Source organism: Calliphora vicina, chromosome 2 (assembly GCF_958450345.1).
Source record: "Calliphora vicina chromosome 2, idCalVici1.1, whole genome shotgun sequence".
Lineage (NCBI taxonomy): Eukaryota > Metazoa > Arthropoda > Insecta > Diptera > Calliphoridae > Calliphora > Calliphora vicina.
The window spans coordinates 123,936,154-123,948,871 of record NC_088781.1 but is presented as its reverse complement, the minus strand read 5'-3'; the positions used below and the strand labels follow the sequence as shown (position 1 = coordinate 123,948,871).

Below are 12,718 nucleotides of genomic sequence, written 5' to 3'. Positions count from 1 at the left end.
CTATATGACACCAAAATTATCGAGTTCCTATAGCATATCGAAAGTTTACGATACATTTTATATACATACTTATAAAAAAAATTAAAAATTATCGATAACTTTCCACAGAAAATTAAAGTTATCGATAACTTTTCTATAGAAAATAAAAGTTATCGATAATTTTTCAATAGAAAATCAAAGTTATTGAAAACTTGTCTATAGAAAATCAAAGTTATCGATAACGTTTCTATAGAAAAGCAATGTTATCGTTACTATACTATAGAAAATAAAAGTTATCGATATTTTTTCTAAAGAAAATTATAGTTATCGATAATATTTCAATAGAAAATCAAAGTTATCGATCACTTTTCTGTAGAAAATCAAAGTTAACGATAACTTTTCTATATGAAATCAAAGTTATCGATAACATTTCTATATGAAATCAAAGTTATCGAAAACTTTTCTATAGAAAATCAAAGTTATCGATGACTTTTCTGTAGAAAATTAAAGTTATTGATAAATTTTCTATTGAAAATCAATGTTATCGATAACTTTTCTATAGAAAATCACATTCATATAGAAAATCAAAGTTATCTATAATTTTTCCCTATAAAATCAAAGTTATCGATAACTTTTCTATAGGAAATCAAAGATATCGAAAACTTTTCTATAGAAAATCCAAGTTATCGATAACTTTTCTATAGAAAAAAGTTATCGATTATATTTCTATAAAAATAGAAAAGTCATAGCAATCTTTCCAATAGAAAATCTAAGTTGTCGACAATTTTTTTTTTAAAATAAAGTTGTCGATAACTTTTCCATACAAACTCAAACTTTTGGATGAGAAATGAAAGTTATCGATAACTTTTGGATGAGAAATCAAAGTTATCGATAACTTATATGTAGAAAATATGTAGAAATGTCATCAAAAAATCTTCAAAAACTTTTCTAGATAATCAAACTTATCAATAATATTCGTATCAAAAAAATCAATGTCATCTAGAAAACCAATGTTATTGATAATTTTTCTAAAAAAGCTAAGATATTGGAGATGAAACGAAAATTTTCTCCAAGTCATCGAAACTTACCCGTCATACAATTATAAGTTTCTCAAAAATTTCTAACTCGCTTTGGTTTGTCTTTTATCGAGGTTCAAAGTTTAAATTTTATATAGAAATGATGTAAAATCGCTCAATTTAAATATTAATGGGAATTTCAACAGCGACTTCCGAACTTTGAAAGTTGATAGCTGCCATATTGTCGAAACTACATCTGTCGAATTGGCTATCCTTTATTCAGTTTGTTTTGCAAATAATAAAATTGTTTTATCAAAATGGGTGTTCTGTTCGGGCAACGTTCCGTTATCAACTTCTTTTGGCCTGAATTCGATGATACAGAACGGAGATACATGCCACACAACTCATGCAACATTGGACATTCTGTATGTGCGATTTGAGAACATTGTAATCTCACATGGAGGTGATATGAACTGGTCACCGACTTCGTGCTATTTGACCCTTTAGAACTTTCTTTGTGTGGTAGCAGGTCTATGCGAATAACCTACAAACAGCAGTGATACTCAAACTGATTCATGAGCCAGAGCCATGGAAAATTTAACATGAATCTCTTAATGAAAGACCTTTTATATCATAGCTTATCCTTATAGATGGAAAATGGGTAAAACCCCAATTGGTAAAAACCCGGTAAAGGTGTTTACTAAAAATGTGGGTAAAAACTATCTTGAAGATTATGTGGAGCAGAAAAACAAAGGAAAAGAAAAAAATGTATATAGTAGTTGTAAAAAAAGGCCTGAAGACTTGTGGCTGTTGCTTTCTGTTGATAAGCTCCGAACAAAAACAATATCGGGCTTATAAATTAAAAAAATAATAACTCCTGCAGCCATTTCACTGCAAATACCTCGATGATTTCAACTGTGTATTAATGTCAGTTTGCATTTGGAGAATTTGAAGAACTTACACTATCACTGCATTCAAATGAATTCGCAGTTAAAACTGTTTCGGTTGTTTTACCTATTTCCCTTTTGGCCACACTAGGACATTTTAGGCAATTTATTAAATGTTTGGACATTTTATTTATATGTGGTCTTCCCATGTTAAAACCTAAAAACTATTTATGTAAATTTGTTGCATTTTACAACTACTAGCACAATAAACACATACCTTCTCGCGGAATTACAAGTTTTATTCGCCTTTTTGAATGTTTTTTAGTTTCTAATATGAATAAAAATATTTTTATGTTTGATTGACATTCAGTTTTTGAAAATATTTTGATATTAAAATCATTTTATAAATACCCAAAAAAAGATTAAAAAAAGAAATATACCTTTTATTTACCCATACATCGGGTAAAAACCGGGTAGAATCCTATATTTACTAGCCTCATAGTTTCAATATATTTTGCTAAAAAGCTTTTTCATTTAAACTAAAAAAATTTTTGGAAAAAAGGACAATTCAAAAGAAATATCTTCCATTTTCTAAAGACTTTCCTAGTGTTTATAAACCGGTTAACCAAAAAACCGAGTTTTCTGATTTGAAACCTAAACTGATGATATATAATATAAAGTTCTTTCGATAAAATGGTTTAAGAATTACTATGATTCTAAATAGCAGAGGATAATGAGTTCATAAAAACTTTTTATGAATCAATTACACATAATGAAGGTATTGAAAATGAAAATTAAATTACGCATAATTCCAGAAGTTTAGGCTAACACATGCTAATGATGATTTTACCAAACGCTAAATTGAATTTGATGTACATACCTTCTTTCAACAAAATTTGACTTCATTAGTGTGTTTTGTTCTTTTTTAATTTCAGAAATATTACAGGAGGGACAACAAACGTTCTAAAATACTTGATTTTAAATATTTTTCAAATCTTTCAATGTAGTTCTATTACTTACTTGGTATGATTTATAACGACAAATAATCATAGTTAAGAAGAAGTGTGTGTGCATTTTATAGATCCTTTTTTGGGACGTTTCTGTTTCATATTAGAAAGTGGAGTTGGTAATAAATTTCATAAGGATCAAATATATGATTTTATTTTCTGGTTGAAATTTAATGAATAAACCAATAATTAAAACAAGTATTATATGTATATTTAGTAACATAGTTATATTCAATTCCATTTGACTGAAATAATAATTTTGAAATTTTTTCAAAATAAAATGGACTTAGCACTTTTACATATTTATAGTTAATTAATATTAAAACTACAAATTCTAAAGCTCTGTATACATTATTGAATATTTTTTGTTTGAAACACAACAACAATTTTTTAAACTATCATAATATATTAGAACATTATGACAATATGACAAAATAGTAGACCGTGTGAATACCACAAATATATTTTTATAAGTAGAAAAAATTATAAAAATATATTAATGTTCTAATATATTATGATAGTTTAAAAAATTTTTGTTGTGTTTCAAACAAAAACGTTCTAAACTAATAAGACTATTTGAACTATGTTTATTGTTTTGTCATATAACAATACTTTTTTTGTTCAAAACACAACAACAACTATTATAATATATTACGACATTATGACAATATGACTAATAGAAGACCATGTGAATACCCCAATTGTTAATGTCGGAAAAAACCGAGCTCTCGATTTATATCGAGCTTTCTCAGAGATCGCACTATACGAGTTGTTGTAGATGGGATCTCATCAAATGAGTTCAAGATTAATTCAGGGGTACCGCAAGGCTCCGTTCTTTCTCCTAATCTATTCCTTATTTTTCTAAATGACCTTCTAAGTCAAACTTCCAACCCTATCTATTCTTTTGCAGATGACAGCAACATTTGCCATTCATATTCATTCAACTATAGACCAAGCCTTTTGGAGATTGGGGCAATGAGGCAAAACATGAATGATACACTTAACCAAGATCTTGTGACAATCTCTGAATGGGGTCATGCGAACAGAGTCGATTTTAATGCACGTAAGACTCAATGTTGTTTGTTAACACACAAACGCACAACATATCATGTTGCTTCATCTGTTTCTATGGGTGGTGTAAATATTAAGGAATCAGAAGCTCTCGATGTTCTAGGCATGAGAATTCAGTGTGATGTTCGCTGGACAAAACATATTTTTCAAGTGTCGAAAGAAGCATTCAAGTGTCTCGGTTTTCTAAGACGGTGTAAGAAATACTTCACTTCATCTGATCTCCTTACTATTTACACCACTTATAACCGACCCAAAATGGAATACAACTCTCATGTATGGGCCGGTGCTTCGAAGTCTATTTGAGAGGGCGAAGGTGCTTATCGGCGACAGTAGGGTATCAGCTCTATTGATTCTCTGGATCATCGTCGCAATGTGGGTTGTGTTTCACTGTTCTATCGATACTACAATGGAATGTGTTCTGATGAAATTAGGGAACTTGTTCCCGATACCCGTAGTTTCTTACGAAATACGCGTTCATCAGCGGCGGCACATCCATTCGTGGTCGATTAGTCAGTGGATCGCACAACACACTACAGAGTTTTTTAGCCGTACCGTCCGTATGTGGAATAAGCTTCCTATCGAAGTATTTCCTGTCCCTTTCAATGCAGGAAAATTCAAATCAAATGTCCACAAACACTACTCCTTCTATCCTCCTTCCCATAACCTATTTTCCTAGTTCCAACACAATGCATTGCATGAGTAGGGGTCATCCCGTGAGCGCTGTTCCAAGCAAAAAAAAATTATAAACCATTGTATGGTTAATACTAAAAGTTAGACCATAAGGGGATTTCGAATTAATAAATATTTGTATATCAACCCTCCATTAGTTGCAATCATTTTCAATCTAGACTAGTCGCAATGTATCAATTTTTACAAAATTTATTTTTTTTATAGAAATTTGTTTGCTTCCGTAAAAAATTTATATTATCGAAAAAGTTTTGCTTGAAATATATATATAAATTGTTTAACTTAACATTTTATGTTTTTAACACAAATTCCTTAACTGTCATTTTCCATTTCAAGTATTTCATCCATTTCATCCATTTATTTAATCTGTCCATCAACTTTCCTTTTTTAACTTTTACTGCGACTTAATACAATCAATTTGTGCTAAAGTATCCCCAAGCCTTTCATATGTATATGAACGGTTGCTGGAAAAATTGTATTTATATAAAAACTACTCATATTTCAACTTCAATTACACTTGATGAGATATTTAACACATTGGGGTTTTTTTTTTGTTGGTGCAATTATTTGTTTCGAACATTAAATATACATGTACAGTACAGTACAGTTTATTAAGCTACTCTTATTACTTAACTTACTTTTACTTTATTTGGTTTTTTTTGCGATAACTGGAAAAAAAAGAAACTTTTTTTTTTTAAATACCACTTTCAATTCTCATGGCCTGTAATTTCATTTCCCATTTTCATTTTCATTGTATATTTACATAGCTACAAACTGGTGTATTAATTTTCATTGAATTTTTTGTGTATTTTTCTTGTGTCTTTTTTTTATTGCAGGTGAACGTTTCGTGCCTGAAACATATGAAAATGGTTATAAAATAACAATGCGTTTGACCATAAATGATGTTGACGCACAAGATTTTGGGTCATATCGCTGTGTAGCCAAAAACTCATTGGGTGATACTGATGGAGCAATTAAACTTTATCGTAAGTACTACCAACAAAAACCAAAAAAAAAAAAAAAACACACAGAAACTTTATGCAACAAAAAAGTTTATAAAATATAAAAATAAAAATGTGCAGCCCAGCGGAAGTTTATAAATGATGAGAAGGAGAGAATAAAAAGCAAAGTTTTATAAAAAAAAAGAAGTGACAACTGAATATATAGTATTTAAAATGAAAAAATCAAGTAATGATAAATAAGAGTATTGCAATGATGTATATAAGGGGACTTTGAAGTACCCTACTGTAGGATAAAGTGTAAAAAAGTCTTTATTATTACACAGTACTTCAGTGAATTTGGTGAAGCCTAAACAGAAACCGATTTAAAGTATATTAGATACCCTGATTATAACTTTTACTTATTTTTTCAATGATATATTTAGTTTTCAAGAAATTGGTCAGATTTCACCAGCCCATAATAGATAGAACCCTTTTGCTCCCACATACGATCTCTTACGCTTCTGGTTATCGTAATGATTCGGTGATTTTAAGTCAAACACCCAATAACTTTGCTAATGTTCATGTCATTTTACTTTCAATCCTTAACTGAAGTCCAGTAGAGTATTTTCCATACATGTGTTTAAGTCAAACACCCAATAACTTTGGAAATATTCATGTCATTTTACTTTCAAGCCTTAATTGATGTCCAGTAGAGTATTTTCCATACAAAAAAAAAGAGCTAAAAACTTTGAGTTAATTAAAAAGACTACTACAACATTTTAAAGGGATTATGACAACTGAAATAAGAAAACTATAAAAAAATGACAAATTGAAATCCTCAAGGGAATATTCATCATAAGCATGATGATAATGATGATGATGTTTCTGCTGATGACAGTGATGAGGTGCAAATAAAATTATTATACACAAGTAAAACTTTATGCTATAATTATAAAAACAACAAGAACAAAACAAAAAACAAGAAAACTATATTTTAATTATTCATTAGAAACAGAAAAATAAAAAAAAGTTAAATGACAAAGTATGTCACATTTACATTAAAATAGGTAGTTTGAAAAACTCTCACATACATACATATGTATGACAGAAAATGTTATGTACAAGAGTTTGCTTGCTGGCCATTGATTTAATTTCCGGTTTTTAAAAGGTTTTTTCCTCTTTCCCTAACCCCTCGGCACTATCTACCGCTTTAAACAGCTCATCAACAATAATATTTAATTATTTATCGTAATTTTATTACAAACACAAGGCAAAAACTACTCATACGATTTTGAAATGTACATACATATTTTAAAAACCTCAAGAAAGCCACATTACATAATATCCAGGCAAATCAAAGTGAACATAAACTTACACAAACATACAGGCTATGTAAAGAAGGCAAAGAGAAATTTTCAACATTTACAGACACACTCATTAGCACACATTTAACTACTGGCCATTAACTATTTACAGTTAACACACACAAACCTAAGTTGACATTTTGACAATAAACAGCAAAAGTTTCTGTCTGCCAATTTTCTTACTCCGTCTCTCACTCTCTCTCTGCCCTTCTCTTTACCACTTTTCTTGGATTTCTTGGTATTTGGTTGTCTCAATGTTAAATGTTTGGATTTTGTATTATAATGTGATATTAATTGAAAATTAACATGACCTAATTGTACATACAAACCAGTTAAGCAATACATACATTTATATATATTAGGAAGGTCCTTGTTTTGCTTCAACATTTACTTTGATAAAAATCTCGAAATTTTTAAATAAAGTTGGAAACCTCTAAACGTTATCTGATTTTGTTAAAATTTTGCATATTTCGTTTCTAGGATAACAATCTTAGGGGCATTAAAAGTGTAAATTAAAGGCCATCCTAATATAGGGTCTTTCATTAAGCTCTTCCTATCTTTAAATTTAAATAAAGCAAAGTGTGTCTGAGATAACATCAACATTTTTTATTCTGCTGAAAGATCTATCAATGACATTATGTGTAGCATACCCGAGGATTTGCTGGGTGGCGCCCATCCAAAGTGTCTAATTTTCCATGACTCTGACGATCAAATCAGGCTGAATTTGACTGAGGCAAGGTCTAGAATGCCTTTGAAGGTAGCTTTGGTTTGCGGATTTTCGAATAGACCTGCGATTTCATAAAACCCCATAGGAAAAAGTCTAACGAAGTAAAATCGCACGATATTGGCGGCCAGTTCAAATCATCAGCACTAAAAAATATTGAATAAACCTCTTTTACAGTAAATTGTCGAACGATTTCAAATCAGATTTTTGGTTCAGAAGATATAGCCCTTCAAAGTTGACTGATTTTCAGTTTTCAAAAAATCAGACCATTTTTATGTAATCTGGTCCGTTTTCAGATATAATATATCGAAAACTATGTAACTGATCGTAATTATTTTTGATTCCATTGATTTATTAAGAAAAAGAAAAAGAATATTGTACTGTTTGCTTTGTATTTGTCCAGGTAAATCGATATTTACCAACTTTTTTTAAAAAAGGAGTAAAAATACTACTTTTTTGAAAAAGGATTAGAAATACTACTTTAAAAAAAAGGAGTAGAAGTACTACTTTTTTTTAAAAAAAGGTGTAGAAGTACTACTTTTTTAAAAAAATATTTTTTTAAAATTTTTTCTGGAACATTTTCTAAAAATTAAAAAATAAATTAAAAAAAAAAAAATTTAAATCTTCTCTGGAATAATTTTAAATCACAAAAAGAAACGTAAAAAAATCAAATATTTTAAAAAATATTTTATTTTACATGCCATAAAATTGATTTTTCCACAAATTTCAACTTTGCTAACGTATGAGTAGGCACCTAAAAGGCATAGAACCATATTCAAACACTCATTTCATAGGCTGATCAATTATCTATCATATGCCTTTTAAATTTTTTGACTGTCTTATTTGCTTCAAAAGTTATGATTTTTGCAACGATAAAACTCAAATAGCGCCACTGTGCCACATTACAATCTATATATATAAAAGAGTAACGTTACTGACTGACTGACAGATTCATCATCGCACAGCCCAAACGACTGAAGCTAGAATCATGAAATTTTAACTGTGGGTTCCTCCCTCCCCAAAACGATCCACTAAGAAGGGATTTTTGGAAATTCAAACGTTTAGGGGGTAAAAAAGGGTAAAAACGGTAATCTTATATCTTCAAAACTAATAAAGATACAAAAAAACTTGAAATTGCATGTTACTCCATTTAAAAAATAAGCTGACAGGTGTTTCGTACTTTTTCGAAATTCGAACCTTTTAGGGGAGAAAACGGGTAAAAACTGTATTTTGGTACTTTTTTGGCACCCTATGTATCTTTTAAACCAATAAACACAGAAACAAAATTTAAATCGTATTCTTTACTTATCAGAAAATAAAAAACACAGGTTTGGTACTTTTTGGAAATTCGAACCGTTAAGGGATAAAAATTGTGTTTAGTTTTGGTACTTTTTCATAAAATATGTTTATCTATAATTTGACATAGACATTCGAATATTTTACTATGAGCTCCCACCATGATACAGAAAATTATTTTGATAATATTTAACCACCGCAATGGGGATAAAAATGGTACCAAAAAGGGGATAAAATCGGGAAAATACATTATATTTGAAATTATTAAGCCGATTTTGATAATTTTTTTAACATTGGTTCCTGGATTCATACAAAAATTAACTAACAGGTTGTCATTTGGAACTCGAGTGCCATGGTGTATTTGAGGCCAAATCCGGGTAAACAGTTTGGTACTTTTTTTAAAACATATTTATTATTGGGCACATTAACGCAGATTTTAATCGATTGAGACATGTCTGTAGCATAAACAACTTTTGCAAAATGGAATAGTTTTAAATTTCAAACTTGAGGGGTTTTCAAGGAGGAAAAGTAAAATTAGTACTTTTCTCCTATTGGTACCTTTTTAATATTTTAAAATATTTCACTTATCGACATTAAAGTTAGCTGATATGTATCTGAGCGAAGTTAGTGTTAGAAATAAGGGATTATATTTAGGTACCAAAATGTGAGAACTGAACTATAGGTACTTTTTCATTCTTCTAATGGTACTTTTTGAATTTTCTATTACAATGGACTTAGAGGCTGTGGCTGATTTTTGATACTTTTTCTATATTCTAATGGTACTTTTTGAATTTTCTAATATAATGGATATGAAATTAAGCGTATATGGTCTTAAGTGAGTGAAAATTCAAGCGGATACTCCATGGTACTTTTCTTTATTATAACGGTACTTTTTTAATTTTCTATAATAATGGACTTAGAAACATGAAATTAAGCATACATGGTACTAAGTGAGTGAGAATTCTAGGGGGAGACTTTTTGGTACTTTTTATTTATTCTAATGGTACTTTTTGTAATTTCTTCACCAATGCACCTAGAAACCTGAAATAAAGCTTATATGGAACCAAGTGAGTGGGAAACCATAAGTGTGGACTTTCTGGTACTTTTTCTTTATTCTAATGGTACTTTTTTGAATTTTCTATAACAATGGACTTAGAAACATGAAATTAAGCATACATGGTACTAAGTGAGTGAGAATTCTAGGGGGAGACTTTTTGGTAGTTTTTCTTTATTCTAATGGTACTTTTTGTAATTTCTTCACCAATGAACCTAGAAACATGAAATAAAGCTTATATGGAACCAATTGAGTGGGAAACTACATGTATATATGGTCCTAAGTGAGTAAAAATTCAAGAGGATACTTCATGATACTTTTTTATTAATCTAATGGTACTTTTTTTAAATTTCTATAACAATGGACTTAGAAACATGAAATTAAACATGTATGGTCCTAAGTGAGTTAGGATTCTAGGGGTAGACTTATTGGTACTATTTCTTTATTCGAATGGTACTTTTAGTAATTTCTTCACCAATGAATTTAGAAACATGAAATATAGATTATATGGACACGAGTGAGCGGGAGACTTAATAGTACTATTTCTTTCTTCTAATTGGGGTGGCGAAGCGCACCGGGTCAGCTAGTGCATGACATTGTGCATTGAATGCGTTATTTTCTACATATTTAGATTTTTTCTGATATTTACTAAATATCCTTTTTTGGGGGGCTTTGTTATTACTGTTGCTGCTGCAAGTTAATCATTAAAAGGCCTAAAGTTCTTATTACAAACATCTATATGAATTAAAAACAAAATCAAATCCATTTCTATAGATGCAGACAGATACAAACGAAAAATTTTGGATAGTTGAATTTTGTACTGGTACAAAATGCAAAATGTCAAATTCTTATGAGCCACGCGAAATCGATGCCTCGGACACTTTCACTGACAGCGGCTATGTCTTCTGCAGATATTTCGTTTCGTCATCCTACGGTTGTTTTCTTAAGCAGTGAATTCAAATTTATCCACAACACTGTGAATCGTTCTCTAGTAAGGACGATTACACCCATTTTATCATGTGCACCATGGTGATTTGACAAAACAACGTGAATAAATAAAAGCCAGTTTGACAGATGTGGCCTTACCTATTGGAAGACCCTTTACATATGTACAAATACATCGAACGACTAAGAATTATTATTTGATACAAATTGTAAAATTCAAAATAAAAAGTACGGATTCAAAGAAAACCACAAACGACATTTCTAAAGTTTATTTAAATGTAAATTTTAATTGGTAAAAAATCACGAGGGTGGATCAATAAGTCCTTGACTTTTTGAATTCTCCGGCTCTTATCTGAAAATGCAGCACTGCTTCTGTCAGTTGACTCCTGTCAAAATTTGAACAAGCTGCGTCACTTAAATAGTTCGTGTTTGAGAGCCATTGATAGCAGACTACCGCATGACTGGAGGAGAAATTGGAAAAAATTGAGTGTGGTCCTCTCATTAATCATTATTTGTTGCGAAAGAAAACAATCACTCAAATAAAGGCTTAGCTTGGTGAATACTATGAGAATTCTGCGTCATTAATTTCAATGGTAAACAAGTAGTTTACTGAACTTCGATGTGGCCGTACAAGCACGAAATATGCCGATCGTTCTGAAATCCCATTTGATGTCTTTACACCCTAAACAATTGGAAAAAAATCACTGTGTTGGTCTATTGGAGATTGAAAGAGTGAGAGATTGTGGAAGCCATAGGCTTCTCACATGGTTCAGTGGTTTCAATTTCGAATGATCACTTGCGTTTGAGAAAGCTTTCCACTAGATGGGAGCAAGGCTTGCTTACAATCGGGTAAACAAAAAGCTATACACATGTGCAGTTTCCATGACAGAAATCCATGAATTAGGCTACGAAATGCCCTATCTCCCAGCCTATTATCTGAACTTAGCCCCGATTGACCATTACTTGTTTCCAAACCTGAAGAAATGTCTCGGCTGAAAGAGATTTGAACTCAACGATGAAATCTATTTTGATGACCTCGACAAATCTTAGTTTTTGGAAGATACAAAAAAAAATTGGAGAAACTTTAGACAAAGTGCAATAAATAAAATAATTTTGTATACAAAAACCTGTGTTTTATTCAAAAAGGAACGGACTTTTTGACTCACCGTAGTAATGATTTGCAAGAGACTACGCTGTCATTTTAATAGTCCAGTAACGTCCAAGATTCGAACATTACAAGACGAGTCCTACATTGTGTTCTAAAAATAATTATTCGACCACGTTGGTCCAAAGTCACTATGAAAAAAGAAAGAGTTTTGAATTGAAGATTGTATAGAAAAAGACTGATTTAGTTTTTCATTTTGTACACCTTACCGATCCCCTCGTTAAAATAATCCTGTTCAATCATGGTCAAGATTTATACCCTTGGATATTATCTCTACATTATGTTCGAGAAATCTACATCCTCACGCTAACAAAGTTCAAATGTTTCAATATCTAAAGCTTGCATACAATAAAGAGTTTCATTGATGGACCAAAGTAAATATTATGAAGCTATTAAGCTTGTCATATTAGTCACCTTTTCCAATCGAGAGACTAATGCTGAGAGCTTAGTTCCTTAGTATATAGCTCCTATTATTTGCAATTAGTTCTGGGGAAATAATATCTCGAAACCAACCAACAATAGATTGCTTTAGGACAATGAGTGGTGGTTTGACTGCAAACATCACATAACTAATTATAAATT

At 30.6% G+C, this 12,718-nt stretch overlaps 1 protein-coding gene across 1 annotated transcript in view; it reads left to right on the top strand.

The window, feature by feature from the left end:
* Window positions 1-12,718, top strand: part of DIP-theta (Dpr-interacting protein theta) — a 64,724-nt gene that overhangs the window by 33,099 nt on the left and 18,907 nt on the right. Inside the window, exon 6 of the mRNA XM_065500359.1 lies at window positions 5,484-5,633. Within this exon, the coding sequence (XP_065356431.1) occupies window positions 5,484-5,633 (150 nt within the window). The remainder of the gene's footprint in view (window positions 1-5,483; window positions 5,634-12,718) is intronic.